At 44.1% G+C, this 24366-nt stretch overlaps 1 protein-coding gene across 1 annotated transcript in view; it reads left to right on the top strand.

Moving 5' to 3' along the window:
• Positions 1–24366, top strand: part of LOC126249183 (inactive phospholipase C-like protein 2) — a 703636-nt gene that overhangs the window by 205100 nt on the left and 474170 nt on the right. The window contains exon 4 of the mRNA XM_049950838.1: positions 11079–11257. Within this exon, the coding sequence (XP_049806795.1) occupies positions 11079–11257 (179 nt within the window). The remainder of the gene's footprint in view (positions 1–11078; positions 11258–24366) is intronic.

Here is a 24366-nt window from a genome sequence, read left to right as displayed (position 1 = left end):
GTATTCTGCCTGTTTACATATCTGTGTATTTGAATACGCATGCCTAAGCCAGTTTCTTTGCCGCATCAGTGTATCATCCTGTGTCTTCTCCCTGTTAGTGTTTTCCATATATTCCAAATGGTTCAAATGCCTCTGAGCACTATGGGACTTAACATCTGAGGACATCAGTCCCCTAGAACTTAGAACTACTTAAACCTAACTAACCTAAGGACATCACACACATCCATGCCCGAGACAGGATTCGAACCTGCGACAGAAGCAGTCTCGCGGTTCCAGACTGAAGCAACTAGAACCGCTCGGCTACCTCGGTCGGCCCATATATTCCTTTCCACTCCGATCCTTCGCAGAACCTCCTCATTCCTTACCTTATCAGTCCATCTCATTTCCAACATTCGCCTGTAGCACCACATCTTAAAATAAATGAATAGTAATTTGTAATTTCATGGCGGAAATTTCTTTCGAAACGGTTGTGTATGTAACGGCAATAAGGCGAGTCTGTGTTTGTATTTGCGAACTCGTCTACTCGCTCTCCTTTCGTGAGCGAGTCGATCCCACTTGTATCCGGTAACAGATTCAGGTGGTAAGTGGGCAGCAGCGGAGACGACAGCCGGTCGGAGTGGCCGTGCGGTTCTGGGCGCTACAGTCTGGAACCGAGCGACCGCTACGGTCGCAGGTTCGAATCCTGCTTCGGGCATGGATGTGTGTGATGTTCTTAGGTTAGTTAGGTTTAATTAGTTCTAAGTTCTAGGCGACTGATGACCTCAGAAGTTAAGTCGCATAGTGCTCAGAGCCATTTGAGCAGCGGAGACGATTCGAGCCCACAAGCACACCGCACACGGAGACGGCGACTTCGGACATGACGTCACATGACTCACTGGTGAGGTTAAAGCACGTATGTGGAGCTCATTTCTGATCTCTAGTAGGCGGATGACATTAGAAAACATGCAATAGCAACGTGGATGCGTAAAGCTGAAGATCGTAGCCCTTGGTGCAGTCTGGAGAAGCCTTCATACAGCGAATGACAATTATGACGACGAAGCGAAAGTAGGAGAATCAGAGACAGTTTGAAACACCTGTGCTAAGATAAATTCTGTTTTAAAAAAGAGTGTAGATGGTAGTCTAATTTTCAATCGCCTAGATAGCATCAGTCTCTATTGTTAACAGTCGGTTTCAAAAGTAGTAGCTGTCAGCTTCTGGTCTGTATCATAAAGCATATCTATGGACTATATGACTATACCCCTTATCGTGATTTATGAAAAAATATCTGAGATAAAATGTTTTGTTTAACATTAGAACTACAGAAATAGAAACTTTGCATTTATATACCTTCAGAAAATTTTTGTAATAAATTTTGTTCCAGTGTAAGTTATTATGGCTCTAAGCACTATGGGACTTAACATCTGAGGTCATCAGCCCCCTAGACTTAGAACTACTTAAACCTAACTAACCTAAGGGCATCACACACATCCATGCCCGAGGCAGGATTCGAACCTGCGACCGTAGCGGTCACGCGGTTCCAGACTGAAGTGTAAGTTAATACGTCATGCCATGTTGTCATTGTGGTGGATAAAAAGCAGCACATTATATACAGGTCTGTAAGAAATAAAACCATTTACGGTTGTGCACACGGGCATGTTTGCATACGTAGCATTGACAGAGGCTTGTTAATTCTTAAAACGCACGATATACAGTAAAATGCACATTCGTACATCTGTTTACGTTTGCCTGACATGTTACATATAATGTCGAACCACCATAGTAGAAGTACGAGAAAATTCGGTCTAGTGAAGTGTATAGTGTTTTTCTCTTGCCGAAAAAAACGCTTGGCAGGGCTACGGAATTTAACGCAGAAAAGTGATGCGAAATGTGAAGCACAGAATATTCCGGAACTGTCTTCCTGGGTAATGTTGCGGAGATAAAAATTCCTTTTGTCGGCGAGGTTGGAACTGGCAGGCCATATTATTCGCGCCAATGCGTTTTGTCCCTTGTTGTGGTTTGCGGGTGAGGAGGTGAATAGATCTGGAAGCAGGTAAAACTACGTGGCACAAAATACCTTCCAGTTCAGAGCATGTATCTCGTTCGTTGAAAAGAAATACTGCGGCAGCGAAATTCTGCTGTCCATATTTTTATGGAAGGAGCGAGGAAACACAAAACCAAGCGCCAGCATTCCACTAGTTGTGAGTGTAACGGTGCTACACCGAGCTCTTCATAAACGTGTTTGTCACTGTACACCGACGGCAACAAATGCGCGCTTGATTATATTTGACCAGGTAATAAAAACTGAACATTCTGGTCTTTCCGGTTGTGAATGCATTGTACAAACAGAAATCTTGGACCTGTATACAACAGGGTCTCCCAGGAGGAATAACAAATGTTTTAGATGGTGGTAGTATACATTCAGCATTCGAAATGACAGGTGTCAGTTTCAATTGTTTGCAGATATACAGTCTGTTTCAGAGCTACGTTTTCAGGTCACTTGTTTTAACCTCAGTTGTTATAGGTTTATTTATATGCCGAAGTCCGAGCCGGGAAGTCGTGCTAGAATTTCCATCGCCGAATTTTTCAACTGTAATTGTGACTGATTCGCTGGTCAATGCTATCGTATCCTGTTAGCACCCAGCACGTAGAGTTATTTACAGATTCTAAGTAAGCCGGTACCCTTTTTACGTATAATTGTCGAAGTGAAAACGCTGCTGCTGGTTACAGAAAATACGGCAGACAATTTTCAAACCGCAAAATAGCGTTTTAAAAATTGCTTTCTCGTGTTTCCACAAAACTGCGGGAGAGTGTTGCACGGCGTAGCAGTCATACGAGTATTTCATCTGAACAATCAAATGAACAGTGTGTGGATGCAGCAGAACAGCCGGTCGTTGTGGCCGAGCGGTTCTAGGCGCTTCAGTCCGGAACCGCGCTGTTGCTACTGTCGCAGGTTCGAATCCTGCCTCGGGCATGGATGTGTGTGATTTCCTTAGGTTAGTTAGGTTTAAGTAGTTCTAAGTCTAGGGGACTGATGACCTCAGATGTTAAGTCCCATAGTGCTCAGAGCCATTTGAACCATTTGCAGTAGAACACATTCAGTTGGTAGAACGTAGTCTTTCAACAAGCACACGCAGGATTTCTGCATGTATCAATTATCCTCACTCGATGATATGGCTGACATTGCTCATGCACGACGTCTTTCCTTATCATTTATAGCTGATTCAACACCTTGGAGCAAGAGGTGAAGGTAGACAATTGGAATTTTGCCGTTGACTAATTGTAAGTCACCGAATGGTCTCATTAATAATGTTTACCGATGAAACCACTTTTACTAATGACGCTGTTGATAGCACTCTTAGCCCGCATCGGTGGTTCGACAAAAACCCACAGACTTTTGCGGAGAAACATTTTCAAGAACGCATCTCTGTAAATGTTTAGAGTGTTATGATACATAATCAGTTGAGTGGACCTGTTGTGCTGCCAGTGATAAAAGTCTAGTAATCACACCCAACAAACAAGAATTAGCTGAGGAAATTGTAAATAATGTATTCCAGAATATTATTAAGTAATTCTCTGCAAATAGGCTCGCACTAAATTCTGAGAGAACACAGTATATACAGTTCTATACAGTAAATGGCATAACACCACTGATAAATATAGATTTCGAACCGAAGTCTGTTGCTAAGGCATATTTAAAATTTCTGGGTGTGAGCATTGATGAGAAATTGAATTGGAAGAAATACGTTGATGAATTGTTGATACTATTATGCTATCAGGGTTATCGCTAATTTTGGTGATAAACACATCCAGTTTCAAAAATAATAGCAAAGTGGATAGCTACAACACTAGAAGAAAGGATGATCTTCACAATTCTGGGCTAAATCTAACTTTGAGATAGAAAGGGGTGAATTATGCTGCCACAAAAGTCTTTAGTCATTTACCAAATAGCATTAAAAGTCTGACATTTAGCCAACTTGCATTTAAAAACAAATTAAAAGAATTTCTGAATGACAACTCCTTCTAATCAACAGATGATTTTTTAGATATGAAGTAGTAACTGTAAAAAAAAAAACTAAAAGAAGATAACGTCCAAAGAAAATTTGTGTTAAACTGACATGTTCCGCATCATTACGAAATGTCGTATTCATGATCTATGGAACAAACATTAATGTAATACAATGTCTTGTATGGTCTCGGAATCTACTTTCTTGAGAACGAGTTTCCAGAATTATTGGAACAGGTTTCTTAGGCTACATAGATGGATATGTTCTTCCAGCATGTCGGGTTCCCTGCGCATTCTAGTCACCAGGAGGCACATCTTCTAAACCCAGCCTTCTTCAGAAGATGGATCGAAGAAAATGGTCATGTTTCTTGTCTTCCATGATCCGCAGATCTTATGCCTATGGGGATGGTTGAAAGGTGGAGCTTACAAAGAAAAAGTAAATACAAAAGACACTTTGATCGTTCGTATTATTTGTGCTGCGCTCGTACAGTAGCGCTAAGAAGGCTTTAGAAGCGCTACACGTGGTGTTGTCAAGAGAATTGGAAAGTGTATTGACGTCAGAGGTCGAACTTATGAAAATCAACTTCGAAATTAATCATTTGCAATTATAATTGGTAGCATTCGACCGTATTTCTGTGCTACATATAGCTCATATCGCGTTTCGAGAGACAATGCTCTCATCATCAGGCAGTAAAATCTTAACTCATGAGGTTAATAAACTTAAACGTCTTCCAAGACTATTTTGGCTTCCTAAGAAAAAGAAAATTGAAACACATTGGACTGCGAGTCTTCTTCATCCACTAAAATCGTCGACTTGCGCCAGTTGCCGTCCATCTCACACCGCACACGCAGCAGGCCGGGTCCTGTGGATCCCCTGTGGACTTCGTCGAACTTTTTTATTATTTCTTCTATATATCAATCAGAACCGATAAGAAGCAACAAAGTATCACCTATGTTACATCTATAATAAATAGTTTCACCCATAATGGCATGTTAAGGCTTTAAAACTTTATATTTTAGGTTATTGATGAAAATGTGACCGACAGTCCCTGAAATGCTGGCCCACTCAGTTGAACCATTGTCTTAAATTCAGGATCACGATTGTCCATCATATGTGTTCTTTTCCCCAGAAATAACAATAAAATAGAAGGAAACCACAAATGACACATGCATTGAGTCAGTCTTTGAAGCGCGCTGACATGACTTACTAGGTACTGAATACCCGTAGATCTTCTGACGTCATAAATACACGGTTTTTCAAGAGGAATAATAAACGTTTGAGGAGGTGGTTGTGTAGACTAATTCGAATAAAACGTTCGATATAAGGCTTAGGAACTGCATCATCAGCTGTAAATTAAATATTTTTATTTTGACTTTCGATTTCGGTCACTCTTTGACCTTCCGTTGACGATCTCTACTAAACTAGAGCAACTATAGATGAAGTGTGACAGTAATCGATAGTCAAAATAAAAATAGGTTCACCAATATATTGCATGATGCGGTTCCTAACCTTTATGAAAGTTGTTCAATAGCACCCACTAAAAATATTTCATTCCATATAACATTAGTGTATGACATAAAGAAAATTAATGCTCCAAAACTAGCTGCAGCAATGTAGTACAGTTTGTTGTTGCCATTATCACGTGACATGTGAAAAAAACAGTTAGGATTATCTGTACGTAAATCGTCGCTGTTTAATGTTTACAGTTGCATTGATACTTACCTCTAGTTGGAAATGACGATCACACTGCATCTATAGCACATTTTTTCTGTCATATCTTTGTATGTATATTACTTTTAGTAGTTACGAAACGAAAAAATACGGTTTTGTCAGATATTTTGACAGTTCAGTTTTGACTGTTCTTTACTACGATGCTGTATGTTTACAAATTATATACAGCTTACCAGAGATGATGATACATTTCGTTGTTCTTATGTTTCTTTAAATTTTATCTATGGCCTGTGTAAATCTGTTTACCATATGACTATTTCTTATCGTCTTCTATTGACATATTTTGAGATAGTATTTATGTTTAAAATCTCTGTCTCCATTAAGAATTCTACATGAACATACAGATTTTAAACATAAATACTATCTCGAAAACTTTATTGGCATAACAGAATACGAAAAGAAATATTCATGTGGTATACAAAACGTACACAGACCATAGATAAAATTTAAAGCAAAAAGGGACAACGAATTGTAAAATCATCTCTGGTGAGCTGTCTATGCTTTGTAAACATACAGCATCGTAGTAAAGAACTGTCAATATCGAACTGTCAAAATACCTGACAAAAACGTATTTTTACGTGTCTTAACTAAAACAGTAATATACTTACAAAGATATGACAGAAAAAATGTGCTATAGATGAAATATGATGGTCATTTAGAACTAGACGTAAGTATCAGTGTAGTTGTAAACATTAAACAGCTACGATCTACTTATAGATAATGCAGCGTATGCTATTTTCGCAGGTCACTTGACAGTGGCAATAAGCCGAAACAGGCCGCAAATGTAAAATATTTATTAAAGTTTATTACTTAACTGCAGCTAATCCTGAATTATTCATTTTCATCATGTCCTATACCGACGTATACTATGCTGGGACCCAACGGAACTAAAGATATTGACAATAGTGCCATATACCATTGTTCAGTGTTGGTTACAGAGAGATATTTCTGCAGGTTAAAGATAAGTTATTTCCCGCATTGTTATTCCATTTGCTATGGATTTATTTATCGATTGTCATGTTTCTATTTTTTTAAGTTCAAGTTGCAAAGTTGTGCTTGAGTTTACGTAACTGAATCTTTAAACGGTGATTGTCAGATTGTCATTTGTTCTCCAATTCTACTGAATCATACATGCCACATTTATTTATTAATATGTCGTTATGCTTGAGTACTGGTTTTGTTATGGAAACGCCGTTGCTGCTAGCAGAGAATACGGCAGTCGATTTACTAACCGCACAGTACTACACTCAACAGTGATTATCGTGTATTCACTAAATATCATCCGAACGGTATTAACGTAATATCTCCTGCGGGTGATTAATATTTTGCGTTATTGCTGATATTTGAGCTATAGGCAAAAGACTGGGATCGAAGTCATAATTCTCTGTCCAACGTTTCGTCTTCCACCGCTGGAGACATAATCAAGGGATTTAACGACTCAGGAAGCTGTTACAGACTCAAAACAAGCTCAATAAGTCGAACTTTACGTATATGTATCCACGCAACGGCCGGTCCGTGACGTCTTCAGACCGCTGCCAAAGATCGCGGAGTCGCTCCGAAGTATGCTACACTATGTGATCAAAAGTATCCGGACACCACCAAAAACATACGTTTTTCATATTAGGTGCATTGTGCTGCCGCTTACTACCAGGTACTCCATATCAGGACCTGAGTAGTCATTCGACATCGTGAGAGGGCGGAATGGGGCGCTCTGCGGAACTCACGAACTTCGAAAGTGAACATCCCTAGGTCAATTGTTTCCAATGTGACAATGAAGTGGAAACGTGAAGGGACACGTGTAGCACAAAAGCGTACAGGCTGACCTCGCACCGCTGACAATTAAAGAGGGGTCGTAATGTGTAATAGGCAGATATCTATCCAGACCATCACACAGGAATTCCAAACTGCATCAGGATCCACTGCAAGTACTACGACAGTTAGGCGGGAGGTGATAAAACATGGATTTAATGGTCGAGCGGCTGCTCATAAGCCACACATCACGCCGGTAAATGCCAAACGACGCCTCGATTGATGTAAGGAGCGTAAACAACGGACGATTGAACAGTGGAAAATCGTTGTGTGGAGTGACTAATCACGGTACGCAATGTGGCGATCCGATGGCAGGGTACATGGATAGCGAATGCCCGGTGAAAGTCATCTGCCAGCGTGTCTAGTGCCAACAGTAAAATCCGGAAGCGGTGGTGTTATGGTGTAGTCCTGTGTTTCACGGAGGGGGCTTGAACCCCTTGTTCTTTTGCGTGGCACTATCACAGCGCAGGCCTACATTGATGTTTTAAGCACCTTCTTGCTTCGCACTGTTTAAAATCAATTCGGGAATGGCGATAACACCTTTCAACACGATCGAGGACATGTTCTTTTTTTTTTTTAATTTGTGGTAAGGTCTTATGGGACCTCACTGCTGAGGTCATCGGTCCCTAAGCCTATACACTATTTAATCTAACTTAAACTAACTTACGCTATGGAAAACACAAACACTCATGCTCCAGGGAGGACTAGAACCTCCGACGGGGGGAGCCGCACGGACCGTGACATACCTGTTCATAATGCACGGCCTGTAGCGGAGTGGTTACAACATCCCTGAAATTGACTAGCCTGCACAGAGTCCTGGCCTGAATCCTATAGAACACCTTTGGGATGTTTTGGAATGTAGACTTCGTGCCAGGCCTCACCGGCCGACATTGACTCCTCTCCTCAGTGTAGCACTCCGTAAAGAATGGGCTGCCATTCCCCAAGAAACCTTTCAGCACCTGATAGAACGTCTACCTGTGATAGTGGAAGCATTCATCAAGGCTAAGGGTGGGCCAACACCGTATTGAATTCCAGCATTATCGATGGAGAGCGCCACGAATTTATAAGTCATTTTCAGCCAGGTGTCGAGATACTTTTGATCACATAATGTATGTAGATTGTAGACTGGAAGAGTTGGCACTGTTTTTTATTTAGCACCTTCTCTGTTGAAAGTATATTTGTGCTTTTGAATTTCTATGGCCTCTCTCCTCATCTGGCGTAGCAATTCTTAGTTCTTACTAAAACCACAATGTCAGTGAAATGGAACTGGTGATTTCCCGGCCCTATCACGCAGTCTGATATTGCTGATTTATCCGTCTTGTGTTCCTTGAGCCGGGTGTTAATGCTCTTTTTTGTAGTTCCTATGTACACTTGGGCGGAAGTGTATGGAATTTTATACAGGGTGTTTCACAATTCATGTTACACACTTCTAGGGGTAAAGAGGTGAGTTAGATCAGGTTTTACATAGGAACTCTGTAGCGTCGTTGGATGACGTTTCCGGACATGCGTTCCATTATAAAACTTACCTTACTATGTCCCCTACACAGCCTCTAGAAGTATGTAACATGAATTGTGAACAACGTTGTATACCCTGCTGTGGCAAGCAGTAGGCGTAGGCCCTTTGCAGTGTTCATACATTCCCACACCTTTCTTGTTGGTTTAAACACCATATCAGTACCGTGTTTTCCGAGTGCTTTGCTGATGGCCGGCCGCGGTGGTCTAGCGGTTCTGGCGCTGCAGTCCGGAACCGCGGGACTGCTACGGTCGCAGGTTCGAATCCTGCCTCGGGCATGGGTGTGTGTGATGTCCTTAGGTTAGTTAGGTTTAAGTAGTTCTAAGTTCTAGGGGACTTATGACCTAAGATGTTGAGTCCCATAGTGCTCAGAGCCATTTGAACCATTTGAACTTTGCTGATGCGATCTGTGATCGCTTTTACGAATGGAAGCAAAATTTTCCCTTTAGTGGTTCCTTTTTTTTTTTTTTTTTTTTTTTTTAGAAACTCTAGACCTTGTATGTCTGTAGATTTTATCCCCTGAAGCTCCTTCAGGTTTTCTAATTACCTGTACATCTAACAAACTGTTTCGTTTGCTGGGCTCTTTTTAGGTCTGCAATAGCTCTCTGAGTAGTAAAGCTTCTGTTAAGTCTCCAGCAGTAGAATACGTGACGGTTGGCAGAGAATTGTGGATTGGACCACGGCCTCATTCTCATAAACCAAATCTCAGCAGTATCGCAAATATCCTACATGGTACGATTAATATATTACGATACTGCAGTGCGTGTGTTATTCTGAATGCTGCATGCATGTCCAAAGGAACTTCGCATTGTAATTCAAAACAACACATGCACCGCAGTATCGTATTTATCCATCGACACCGGGCAAGCGACTTTCAGGTGAAATGCCTCGCCTGTACCGGACAACACATAATGAATGTGCGAGTACATGTTGAAGACGGATGGTTGACGACATATGAAAGTTTGAGTCTGGTCATGAGTCGCTCACGGATAGCCAAATGGTAAGGCTATCGCTCACGATAACCAGGGAATCTGTGTTCGAGGCCCGGCCCGTGTGACGTATAATTTTACATATATTTTTTCGGTGCCTACAGTGTCACGTCTTTCAGTGTCACACAAGTTTTTATTTTTAAAGGGGATCACTTAAGACTATTTCCATGGGTTCGCCCCTCAAATTTCTCCCTCATATCACAAAATTGTTGTCTGATGTAGTACAAACTGAAAAAATAAATTCCCTTTAAAGCACAGTTTTGTATATAATTTATATTCAAAACCTTACACCTGTGTCACAGAACAAATTGTACATCGAGAATACTTTACACAAGTTTAAGGGAAGAAATGCTTCCGATAATTATTACAGTATTTAAAGAACAGCAAAACATGAATAGGCTGAGATGAGCAAACAGTACATGAGACTATGTTAATCAAATCAACTGTAAAAAGCTAAGGAGCATATTATTAGCAAAATGAGAAATATGCAAAAGTTAAATGCCAAAATGAGCACTTCTCAATTGGGAGCAAATCAAAACAATCAGAATGGCTGAAAGAGAGCACAATAACATGAGCCATAAACGAATAAGAGTTAAACAACTAAGCAAATAAGAGAATAGGCAAAAATGAGATGCCAACAAAATGATAACTGGCCGAACTCCGTCGGCACTTACATACGGTTGCGCTCGTGGCGGCACCTCGCACCCATACGTAACATGCGCGCCTGCGACCGCAATGCACTCTTAGCGTTCGCGGCGGCGTCTAGCGGCCCGTACGCAAGTTGTGCGATTGCTGTCGCAGGTCGACCCTTAAGCTATGATGTTACATCCGACACAAATTTCCATTGTCGTCATTCCATTATACAGCTGATGGTTTTCCATATTCGCAATTGTGAATACATTTAATGGATTAATATTTTGTCCGATTAGCTTACAAATAATGTTGTTCAACAATGTGGCATGGCGTTATGTGGGGGAATCACGCGCATATGTGCCCTGCCACGGCTTTTCATTTGTTTATGCCCCTCCATTTAGTAGCCTGTGCTTGTTGCAGACCCGTTGGAGGAGAAAGAGAAGATGCGAGAACGCTGGCTGCAGAAGAGCTTCGAGAAGGCTGTAGCGGCTGTCCCGGAGTCTGAGGACGGCACTCTGGACCAGCAGCAGGTGGTGACGCTGGTGCAGAGAGTCTCGGGCCGCGCCTTCAGCAGCGACCATGTCCTGCAGAAACTTGCCGTAAGTCCGCCATCTGGAACACAGCAGCCGCACTAAAACTCAAAGCCGGGTACCCACCTGCAACTACGAGAGGCAGACATCAGATGCGGTTCATCCATATAGCACGTCATGCACTGAGATGACAAAACTGGTGGGATACTTCCTAATATTGTGCCGGATTACCTTTCGCCCCCCTTAGTGCAGCAACTCGAAGAGGCATGGATTCAACGAGTCTTTGGAAGTCCCCTGCAGAAATATTGAGCCATGCTGCTTCCATAGCCGTCCGTAATTGTGAAAATGTTGCCTCTGTGGGATTTTGTGCACTAACTGATCTCTCGACTACGTGGCCAAATAATACTCTCGAATTGTCCAGAACGTTCTTCAAACCAGTTGCGAAAAATTGTGACTCACTGACAATTCCATTGTTGTTGGGAATATGAAGTACGTGAATGGCTACAAATGGTCTCCAAGTAGCCGAACGTAATCACTTTCAGTCAATGTTCGTTCAGGTGCACCAGAGGACCAAGTCCATTCCATGTAAACACAGCCAACACCATTATGGAGTCACCACCTGCTTTCACAGCGCCGGCCGGAGTGGCCCAGCGGTTCTAGGCACTTCAGTCCGGAACCGCGCGACCGCTACGGTCGTAGGTTCGAATCCTGCCTCGGGCATGGATGTGTGTGATGTCCTTAGGTTGGTTAGGTTTAAGTAGTTCTAAGTTCTAGGGGACTGATGACCTAAGATGTTAAGTCCCATAGTGCTCAGAGCCATTTTGTTACGAGCCCGGGAGCGGCGTTGCAGGCGATGGCGTGCTGTCAGGAAAGGCACTCGCGTCGGTCGTCTGCTGCCATAGACCATTAACGCCACATTTCGCCGCATTGTCCTAACGGATAAGTTCGTCGTACGTTCCACATTGATTTCTGCGGATATTTAACGTGTTGTTGCTTCTCTGTTAGCACTGACAACTCTACGCCAACGCCCCTGTTCTTGGTCATTAAGTGAATAACGCCGGCCACTGCATTGTCCGTTGCCAGAGGTAATGCCTCAAATTCGGCATTCTCTGCACTGTGGATCTCGGAATATTGAATTCCCTAACGATTTCCGGAATTTAATGTCCCATGCACGTAGCTCAAACAACCATTCCGCGTTCAAATTCTGTTAACTCCAGTCGTGCGGCCATAATTATATCCGAAACCTTTTCACATGAGTCACCAGAGTGCAAATGGCAGCTACGCCAATCCACTACAATTTTATACCTTGTACACGCGGCACTAACGTCATCTGTATAGGTGTGTATTGCTATCCCATGACTTTCGTCACCTCAGTGTAAATGAAAATGATTTGGGTGAGAAAAGCCTGCTTCCTTTCTTTAGCACATACGCTTGTATGTAGGTCCTTGTGTACAATGATCGACACACGTCGAGGGAATTCGACTGAAAATATGACAGTTACATTGAAATTCACATTATGACCGGGCCGCTAGGATTGTGAGCCCTCCTAACAGACGCATGATTACATACATTAGAATTTATTTCATGTACATAACTAACGCTTTTGGAAAATTATTAGTATAGCATCACAAAGGTTACCACGTCTCATATGTTGCTGAGCCTAACACAGTAGTCGTGAAACTGCGGCCTGCGGGTAGAATGCGGCCCGCATCAAGTGCTCTTGCGGCCTGCGGTTCTCAGCCGTATATCGCCATAACACTTAATTTTGACAATCACTTTTCTAACGCATATATCTCGTAGTACGTCTATCCGCAAACATCTCACAACTGCAACGGAAAAATTAATTTCTGTTAAGTTTTGTGGCCGGCCGGGGTGGCCGAGCGGTTCTAGGCGCTACAGTCTGGAACCGTGCGACCGCTAAGGTCGCAGGTTCGAATCCTGCCTCGGGCATGGATGTGTTTGATGTCCTTAGGTTAGTTAGGTGTAAGTAGTTCTAAGTTCTAGGGGACTGATGATCTCAGAAGTTAAGTCCCGTAGTGCTCAGAGCCACTTTTAAGTTTTGTGGGCAGAAACGATTTCCAACTACGCTACCAATACAGCATACTTCTCCGCCTTCCACGAAAACAGCATCATGCGCACCTTTATTAAGCAATCCTGCCGAGAACTCCTTACATTTTATTAATTTTAAACATGTCTGTCATGGTAAAGCCTCCCTGGTAGTCGCTTTGAAATACGAGGGCGTGCGGAAAAGTAATGCCTTCGAATTTTTTATTGCGTTCTGTTGAGGTGTTACATGTGACGCATATTACTTGGGCGACCTTACTGCTTCACTGACGCAAGTTGCAACCCTCTGCCTCTAGAGTACTCCGAATTGTAGAGTGTAACGTAAATATGTCGATACGTAAGAAATAACGTGCTGGAATTGAACTTTCAACACAGGAAAACATTGTCCATACGTGGAGGATCCTTTCTTTCAGCATGATAATTCCAGAACACACTCTAGCGCGGCGATATCTACAACAATCCGACGGCTTGAGTTCACTTTCATCGATCAGTCTCGATGCAGTATCGCCTTGAGCCCATCCTATTTTAGCACACTGGACTCGCATTCGGGAGGACGACGGTTGAATCCCGTCTCCGGCCATCCTGATTTAGGTTTTCCGTGATTTCCCTAAATCGTTTCAGGCAAATGCCGGGATGGTTCCTTTGAAAGGGCACGGCCGATTTCCTTCCCAATCCTTCCCTAACCCGAGCTTGCGCTCCGTCTCTAGTGACCTCGTTGTCGACGGGACGTTAAACACTAACCACCACCACCACCCATCCTATTTTCATCTGTATCGAAAACTTAAAGCACACGTTCGAGGATTTCACACTGACAGTGATGAAGCGGTGGATGTAGAGGTGACGTTGTGGCTCCATCAACAAAGTCAACCATATTTTACAGTGATGGTAGAAACAAATAGGTGTCTCGTTGTGAGAATTTTGTTAGGCGCCTGCGTGATAAGTCAAGAAATAAATATGTAGCTATGAAGAAGTAAGGTGTCAGATTTTATAAGGTTTCTTTTCCTTAAAAAGATTCAGCAGTTTCCACATAAAAAATTCGGAGGCATTACTTTTCAGCTCTAGAAAGGAAGCAAACCGTTGTGTCCTTTGTATCTATTTTAGTGGTTTGAAGGAAATATTTAATTTAGCTCAAACATTTTTTACAGTTTTTATAACTGGACCAAACTATCAATACCGAGTCCTAATTTCCCTCTCAGTTGTTCATTACTTCATTTCTACTGGGGATTTTAATTAACAAGAAAAACCCAATTCTTGTATTTGCGTGTAGTTGTCGCCTGTTCGTATGGGAGACGGAGGATCAAGACAGCGACGATGCGTGGTTGTGAAACTCAAATAATCTACATCTACATTTATACTTCGCAAGCCACCCAACGGTGTGTGGCGGAGGGCACTTTACCTGCCACTGTCATTACCTCCCTTTTCTGTTCCAGTCGCGTATGCTTCGCGGGAAGAACGACTGCCGGAAAGCCTCCGTGCGCGCTCGAATCTCTCTGATTTTACATTCGTGATCTCCTCGGGAGGTATAAGTAGGGGGAAACAATATATTCGATACCTCATCCAGAAACGCACCCTCTGGAAACCTGGACAGCAAGCTACACCGCGATGCAGAGCGCCTCTCTTGCAGAGTCTGCCACTTGAGTTTGCTAAACATCTCCGTAACGCTATCACGCTTACCAAATAACCCTGTGACGAAACGCGCCGCTCTTCTTTGGATCTTCTCTATCTCCTCTGTCAACCCGACCTGGTACGAATCCCACACTGATGACCAATACTCAAGTATAGGTCGAACGTGTGTTTTGTAAGTCACCTCCTTTGTTGATGGACTACATTTTCTAAGGACTCTCCCAATGAATCTCAACCTGGCACCCGCCTTACCAACAATTAATTTTATATGATCATTCCACTTCAAATCGTTCCGGACGCATACTCCCAAATATTTTACGGACGTAACTGCTACCAGTGTTTGTTCCGCTATCATATAATCATACAATAAAGGATCCTTCCTTCTGTGTATTCGCAATACATTACATTTGTCTATGTTAAGGGTCAGTTGCCACTCCCTGCACCAAGTGCCTATCCGCTGCAGATCTTCCTGCATTTCTCTGCAATTTTCTAATGCTGCAACTTCTCTGTATACTACAGCATCATCCGCGAAAAGCCGCATGGAACTTCCGACACTATCTACTAGGTCATTTATACACTCCTGGAAATTGAAATAAGAACACCGTGAATTCATTGTCCCAGGAAGGGGAAACTTTATTGACACATTCCTGGGGTCAGATACATCACATGATCACACTGACAGAACCACAGGCACATAGACACAGGCAACAGAGCATGCACAATGTCGGCACTAGTACAGTGTATATCCACCTTTCGCAGCAATGCAGGCTGTTATTCTCCCATGGAGACGTTCGTAGAGATGCTGGATGTAGTCCTGTGGAACGGCTTGCCATGCCATTTCCACCTGGCGCCTCAGTTGGACCAGCGTTCGTGCTGGACGTGCAGACCGCGTGAGACGACGCTTCATCCAGTCCCAAACATGCTCAATGGGGGACAGATCCGGAGATCTTGCTGGCCAGGGTAGTTGACTTACACCTTCTAGAGCACGTTGGGTGGCACGGGATACATGCGGACGTGCATTGTCCTGTTGGAACAGCAAGTTCCCTTGCCGGTCTAGGAATGGTAGAACGATGGGTTCGATGACGGTTTGGATGTACCGTGCACTATTCAGTGTCCCCTCGACGATCACCAGTGGTGTACGGCCAGTGTAGGAGATCGCTCCCCACACCATGATACCGGGTGTTGGCCCTGTGTCCCTCGGTCGTATGCAGTCCTGATTGTGGCGCTCACCTGCACGGCGCCAAACACGCATACGACCATCATTGGCACCAAGGCAGAAGCGACTCTCATCGCTGAAGACGACACGTCACCATTCGTCCCTCCATTCACGCCTGTCGCGACACCACTGGAGGCGGGCTGCACGATGTTGGGGCGTGGGCGGAAGACGGCCTAACGGTGTGCGGGACCGTAGCCCAGCTTCATGGAGACGGTTGCGAATGGTCCTCGCCGATACCCCAGGAGCAACAGTGTCCCTAATTTGCTGGGAAGTGGCGGTGCGGTCCCCTACGGCACTGCGTAGGATCCTACGGTCTTGGCGTGCATCCGTGCGTCGCTGCGGTCCGGTCCCTGGTCGACGGGCACGTGCACCTTCCGCCGACCACTGGCGACAACATCGATGTACTGTGGAGACCTCACGCCCCACGTGTTGAGCAAAATGGTTCAAATGGCTCTGAGCACTATGGGACTTAACATCTATGGTCATCAGTCCCATAGAACTTAGAACTACTTAAACCTAACTAACCTAAGGACAGCACACAACACCCAGTCATCACGAGGCAGAGAAAATCTCTGACCCCGCCGGGAATCGAACCCGGGAACCCGGGCGTGGGAAGCGAGAACGCTACCGCACGACCACGAGCTGCGGACACGTGTTGAGCAATTCGGCGGTACGTCCACCCGGCCTCCCGCATGCCCACTATACGCCCTCGCTCAAAGTCCGTCAACTGCACATACGGTTCACGTCCACGCTGTCGCGGCATGCTACCAGTGTTAAAGACTGCGATGGAGCTCCGTATGCCACGGCAAACTGGCTGACACTGACGGCGGCGGTGCACAAATGCTGCGCAGCTAGCGCCATTCGACGGCCAACACCGCGGTTCCTGGTGTGTCCGCTGTGCCGTGCGTGTGATCATTGCTTGTACAGCCCTCTCGCAGTGTCCGGAGCAAGTATGGTGGGTCTGACACACCGGTGTCAATGTGTTCTTTTTTCCATTTCCAGGAGTGTATATATTGTGAAAAGCAATGGTCCCATAACACTCCCCTGTGGCACGCCAGAGGTTACTTTAACGTCTGTAGACGTCTCTCCATTGAGAACAACATGCTGTGTGCTTCAATCCAGCCACGCAGCTGGTCTGATATTCCGTAGGCTCTTACTTTGTTTATCAGGCGACAGTGCGGAACTGTATCGAACGCCTTCCGGAAGTAAAGGAAAATGGCATCTTCCTGGGAGCCTGTATCTACTATTTTCTGGGTCTCATGAACAAATAAAGCGAGTTGGATCTCACACGATCGCTGTTTCCGGAATCCATGTTGATTGCTACAGAGTACATTCTGGGTTTCCAGAAATGACATGATACGCGAGCAAAAAACATGTTCTAAAATTCTACAACAGATCGATGTAAGAGATATAGATCTATAGTTTTGCGCATCTGCTCGACGACCCTTCTTGAAGACTGGGACTACCTGTGCTCTTTTCCAGTCGTTTGGAACCTTCCGTTCCTCTAGAGACTTGCGGTACACGGCTGTTAGAAGGGCAGAAAGTTCTTTCGCGTACTCTGTGTAGAATCGAATTCGTATCCCGTCAGGTCCAGTGGACTTCCTTTGTTGAGTGATTTCAGTTGCTTTTCTATTCCTTGGACACTTATTTCGATGTCAGCCATTTTTTCGTTTGTGCGAAGATTTAGAGAAGGAACTGCAGTGCGGTCTTCCTCTGTGAAACAGCTTTGGAAAAAGGTGTTTAGTATTTCAGCTTTACGTGTGTCATCCTCTGTTTCAATGCCATCATCATCCCAGAGTGTCAGGATATGCTGTTTTGAGCCACTTAGTGATTTAACGTAAGACCAGAACTTCCTAGGATTTTCTGTCAAGTCGGTACAGAGAATATTAGTTTCGAATTCACTGAACGCTTCACGCATAGGCCTCCTTACGCTAACTTTGACATCGTTTAGTTTCTGTTTGTCTGAGAAGTTTTGGCTGCGTTTAAACTTGCAGTGAAGCTTTCTTTGCTTTCGCAGTAGTTTCCTAACTTTGTTGTTGAACCACGGTGGGTTTTTCCCGTCCCTCACAGTTTTACTCGGCACGTTCCTGTCTAAAACGCATTTTACGATTGCCATGAACTTTTTCCATAAATAGAGTGTGACAAGTAATTTTTCATAGTCGTTGGCTACTGTATGAAGTTACTAAGGTTGAACGCTAATGGCGCTATTGTACAGAGCATTGCAGCTACAGCACAATCATTTCCTCATTTTTCCCATTCCTTTTCATTCCAAAATGTGGTTATCGGGCTAGTACTGGCTGGTATCGGTACATTTCCTGAAGGTCGTTTCTCTCTGGCGCGAGAACAGGAAAATTAGCTTCATCATTTTAAAATTGGAATTAGTGCAAAAAAGTGGGGTTATGAGATTGTTCTTGCCTGTCATTGCGGAAGTTAATACAACGACAATCTATACTTCGTAATAAGACTTAGCAGAGGACCGCACTGATTATTTGCTGCTGGAAAATTCTATAACAGAATTCTATAACAGGATTTCCTGTCCAAGCATTGTCTTTATCACATAAGCTATCACGGCACTATATTTGATGCTCGTTGCCATGCACTGCCAACATTTCCTTGCAAAATATGGGGTCGCTCAATAAGCAATGCAACACTATTCTCGTCGATGCAAAGAAAACGAAATGGGGAAACCAAACACCAACAATCAAGAACAATACCTACTTGTCTGATGATTTGATTACAGTTTCTATACTCCCTATGTTACGAAGGTTGGTTATAGTTCAGCTACTACCTCCAATGTCGACACCATAAAGGCTTTGGGAATTAATAAACATATTTTACAGCTATACACGTGACCGTCGACTTTGCTAAATTTAGGTTTGCTTTGTAAGACTATGTATATACGCTGAGCAATTAAAGTTTTGTCAGAAAAATCAAACGACTAGCCAAGATGGGAAAAAAAATCATCGTTGCCTAAATACTGCGAGCGAAAGAAGACCTGACAACATACTGCATTATTACTCAAGAAGATTCAGCCGGCAGGGTATCGAATGTGGTGGCTAAAGCCTGGCATCAGCACTTACAGTTACTGCTACTGGTTCAGAACACCAAGGGGTCGTGTCCAGCACTGTGCTAACTTCTGATGTAACGACAGCTCCTCTGTCTGTCTCCACCTTCAGTGATGAAATCACGTCCGCCGAACGTGATCTGAGAAACAAGAGACCACGAGAGAGAATCAGATCAGATTCTTCCTTTAATAACTTCGCTCCTGGAGTCACCCTCTCCACCGTGTTCTTATCCCAACAAAATTGGGGAGTCGTAAGAGATGGCACCCGCTTCTTTCTGTGGGGGCAGTGCGGGTGTGTCTGCTTTCCGAGGTGATAGACACCGAAAAGCTAATCGTGCATCAGCGAAGGCGTATTTGTTACGAGGCTTCACATCATTTCTAACGGAAACTGCCAGGAGATCCCTCCGATCAACAATCATTTCGGGCGCACCCTGGAGTGTCCAAGAAGAATAAACTTTTGAATAATTTAATGTGGGATTGTAAGTGCCCCGAAACTCTAATTCTCTCAGTTGCTCGCGAAATGAGCCTATTAGTTTTCATCACTTGTTAATTAAATAAGCAGCAAAATACTGGAAATCTGGTTTGCATTCATTCCTCAGTCACTGGCTGCAGCCTTTGTTTGCTGTTAGTACTCCGGTCTCCATATTTCTCTGTGTTACGGTTCAGTATTCAAATGTTATCATGATTAACGCTGTACTGTCGTTTCCTTTCCACGTCATCACATAAGTGGCAGTTTCACATGGAGGAGTTATCACAGTTTCTGTTAATTGGGTTTACATTTTGTGTCATTTCTTACAGGAGAAGACACTGTATGGTGCTTGGACCTAAAATATCTGGTTGAGGTGGCTACTTTTGGGTAGCCGACGAGAGGTGCGAAAAGAGATCATAAGTTTATAGCTAAAGAAAACCGCAAAAACTGAAGTGGAGATTAGATTAAATTCGTTACGCAAAAAACACGTCGATTTCCTGTCCAAGCATTGTCTTTATCACATAAGCTATCACGGCACTATATTTGATGCTCGTTGCCATGCACTGCCAACATTTCCTTGCAAAATATGGAGTCGCTCAATAAGCAATGCAACACTATTTTTTTGGCCAGTTTCGGTTGAGACAATGCATAATTTGTTGCAAGAGGTCTTAGAATATTCCCGCTTTAGTCCCTATAATTTCAAGAAGCTCCGGTTGGTTGCGGCTCTACAAGTAGCCTTCAAACTGCCGTCTGTAGCAGAGGCGCGTTCCTAGCAGAGAGCTGTCACTGAGTTTCTTTTGTCGGAAAACAGAGCGTCACAGATATTCGTAGGATCTTGTAGTATGTCTACGGAAACCTGGTAACGAACAGAAGCACCGTGAGTCGTTGGGCGAGGTATCTGTTATCATCGCAACAAGGTCGCACAATCCTGTCCGATGCCCTGTGTGCCGGCCAGCCGCACACAGCTGTGACTCCTGCAATGTTGGAACGTGCGGACACTCTCATTCTACCAGTCACAGTCTAACACCTCGTTACTCAACTGTACTTCTCTGTTAGAAGTGCTGACACACTCGTCCACCAGTTGCAGTTCACAAAGGTACGGTATGTACCCGTTGGCCTCCTCACGGCCTAACTTAAAAAAACTTTATGTCCTGCCTTGCGGCAGGTCTTGTCATGGGGGAAGCCTCGTCAGAGAGGTCCACCGCATGAGCGCCTAGGGAAATGATTCCAGTGGTGGTTTCCCATTGCCTTCCACTGATGATGATGAAATGATAATGAGGACAACACAACACCCAGTCCCTGAGCGGAGAAAAGCTCCGACCCAGCCGGGAATCGAACCCGGGCCCTTAGAATTGACAGACCGCCGCGCTGACCACTCAGCTATCGGGACGGACTCCGCCTAACAGAAGACCATAAAGAGCAACAAAGGACAATCTGTGCGGAATTGCTTGCGCCTTACGAGGCTGATCGTGACAATTTTTTTCGAACATCAACACAGGTAACTAAAGATGGGTCCATCACTGCGAATCGGAAACAAACCGGCGATCCATGGAGTAGCACCACAGCACCTCTCCTCCGAAGTAGAAGTTCAAATCTGTTCCCACAGCCGGTAAAGTCATGGCGGCGGTCATCTGGAAGTCTGAAGGGGTTATCCTGTTTGATGTCCCCCTCCCCATATGGTGCAACTATCAACTCTGAAGTGTGCTGTACTATCCTCAGGAAACTGAAGAAACGACTTCACTGGATTCATCACCACAAAATTGCAAACGAATGTCTCCTTTTTCCGTGGCAATGCAAGGCCTCAAACGAGTCTGCGTACTCGAGGGGAAGTCACAAAACGTCATTGGACTGTTCATTCTCCTCCACCCAACAGCCCCGATCTCGCACCTTCCGACTTCCATCTGTTTCGCCCAGTGAAGGATGCACTCCGCCGGAAGCAGTACGTGGATGACGGTGAGGTCACTGATGCAGAAAGATGTAGGCTCCGATGTCGATAAGTAGAATGGCACCATGCCAGCATAGGGTCCTACCAGTAAAGGGGCATAAGGTCGTCATATTGAATGGAGATTACGTTGAAAAGTGGGGTTTTTTAGCCAAAAGAGTAGGGAACATATGATGTACTGCAATCCTGAATAAAACCAACCTTTTTATAGGAAAAAAAGATATGTTGCATTACTTACTGAATGCCTCTCGTAAATATGAAACGACGTATCTGTACTATTCAGGAGAGGATATGCTGCAATGAACATATATTGCAACTGCCTTCGTTGAGCTCCAAGCATATATAACTCGAGGATTCAACTTGCCATGGTTGCTCCCCGTATTTTCCAAACTCCACAGAGAGCTCCACTTACCCCACTCCACGCAGTTACTGACATAACCCCGGAAATTCTTCTTCTCCCCCAGCGGGCAGACGTTTCACTGTTCAAATTTCGTCGAATGGTTTTGAACGCTTCCTAATTGTGCCACCCTGTACTCTTATACAAGAGCAATGTGACGTTACACTCCAAAGGGGTGGGATCACGTTCAGTGGGGTTTCAGCTCCACGATGTCCTTAAAAAGGGGTTTAATCGTCCAGGGGTTGTCAGCGATAGCCAAATTTGTCAAGAACGGCGTCCTGTTATTCATCGCGCTGCAAACTGTCGTTTTCGAGCGCGAAATTTATCAAAATGAAAGCCTCTAGGGAGGGGGGGGGGAGTTCATTTAGGCCCTTTCTGCCAACTCCTGAGGCCTTTTCATCTAGAATCTGAGCGGTGGTGTGTTCCAAATATTTTCCTCGGCTACCCATAAGAAACCAGCGTGATTTTAACGCTAGGCGTAGCAGTTCTCAATTCAACTACAGAGGCGTCAAACGAATGGGTCAGACATGAGCAAAAGGGGGTGTAATGACCTTCCAAACGTATGATGCGTCCACAGTGGCGTTCGACAGAATTCTGGTGAAATTTGGTGCCCATGCGACATCATTAACGCACATTACAAATCGCATGAACTTCTGAGCTCTGTCCTTTTCTTTGCGTGTGTCGACACCTTGCTGTCTGAAGTGCTGCCGAGCTCAAGGATGACGTCGTAAGGTGCCACGCTCTTGCACCGTTACAAAGGATTTTGTAGGCACTGCCAACTTCTGCATTGCAATGGGAGGCAATTAGGGGTTTCAAAGAAGTGATCCTTAATTTTGTGCAGCGCAGATACCCCTCCCAGGCTACCGAACACCATGACCCCACACGCATCCTCTTGTTTCAGCCCTTATCAATATCCACGTCTATACTTAGCGTGTATTGGCGCGTACTTCTATGTACCACTGCCGCAAGATGTACGCAAGAGGTAGCAATAGATTGGTTGACTCTTCTAGTAAAGAACACTCACTGAATTCTAAAAGTAAATCACATTGTGATAAACGATTCCTGTCTTGCACCGTCTGCCACGAGAGATGGATGGGCAACACCTTGAAACTTTCGCGCTCATTAACTGATCTGTTACCGGTACTATTCTGTCCCTATTTGTTCGATACTGTATCCAAAGTTCATAACGCCTAGCAAGATTTCAAACTGAACCTGTCTTCTTTAACGTACTGCCCATCGACGACATATGAAACAATAGGATAGTCTATATTACTTCGTGTACCTCTAGACATTTTATACTGACGCTGCAGCCTTGTACTGTTTCATGTCACCCACCATGTGGCGCCTGTGTCGTGGTTCCTTGATCTGTTGCGAGTTTCAAACTGTATACGAGAATGACTTTGGTTGAATAAGTCGGCTTGTCCCGGCGGAGGTTCGAGTCCTCCCCAGGGCATGGGTGTGTGTGTTTGTCCTTAGGATAATTTAGGTTAAGTGGTGTGTCAGCTTAGGGACTGATGACCTCAGCAGTTAAGGCCCACAAGATTTCACACACATTTGAACATTTGATTTGAATAAGTCGGTACGCTACGACAAGTAGTACAGGACACTTAATTTATACACATCATTTTCATTTAGCCTTGCGTCTAGTGCTGATGGCAGCTCAGTATTTACCAATAACAACAAGTTACACGTAGTATGCGCCATTACGTCTCCAAACTAATATACTTCTCCTGACTTTAGTTGCGCGTATACTACGATGGGCGTCCAATAAGTAAGTTTCCCTATTTTATAAAAAAAATTACACAAAATTTATCATACTAAAGTAATTTTATTGACATTGTACAATGCTTCTTTTCGTTTTCTACATAATCGCCATGATTTCCCAAGCATTTTCGGTAACGTGTCATAAGTTTATCGAAACCAGTGTTATACCTGCTCAGGTCCTGTGCTCCTAACCAGCTGTCCACTGCTGATGTGACTTCCCGGTTTTAAAGTGCTTACCTTGGAGGGGAACATGTGAAAATCACTTAGGGGCAAGATCTGGTGAATATGGAGGATGCCGCAACAGTTTTCAATTGAATCTGCCGAGCTCCGCATGGGTCATTTGAGCTGAATGACTTCGAGCATTGTCACGAAGTAAGAGAACTTTCCGAGGTAAAAGTTCAGTACGTTTTCTTTTGATGGCAGCTTGTGGATTCCTTAAGGCATTACGGTACCTCCATCTACGGATTTTGGTGTCGCGAAGTGGATAGTGAACGAGTAACACATCCTCACTGTCCCAAAAGATGGTTGCCATAACTTTCTGTGCCTTTTTGCGACTCTTTCGTCAGGTTTCTTCCACATCTCGCTCTGACATATTGTCTCTGGGATCGAATTATGGACCCAGGTCTCATCCTCATGTGA

The sequence above is a fragment of the Schistocerca nitens genome, chromosome 3, assembly GCF_023898315.1.
Source record: "Schistocerca nitens isolate TAMUIC-IGC-003100 chromosome 3, iqSchNite1.1, whole genome shotgun sequence".
NCBI lineage: Eukaryota > Metazoa > Arthropoda > Insecta > Orthoptera > Acrididae > Schistocerca > Schistocerca nitens.
This window is presented reverse-complemented; position numbering and strand designations above follow the sequence as displayed.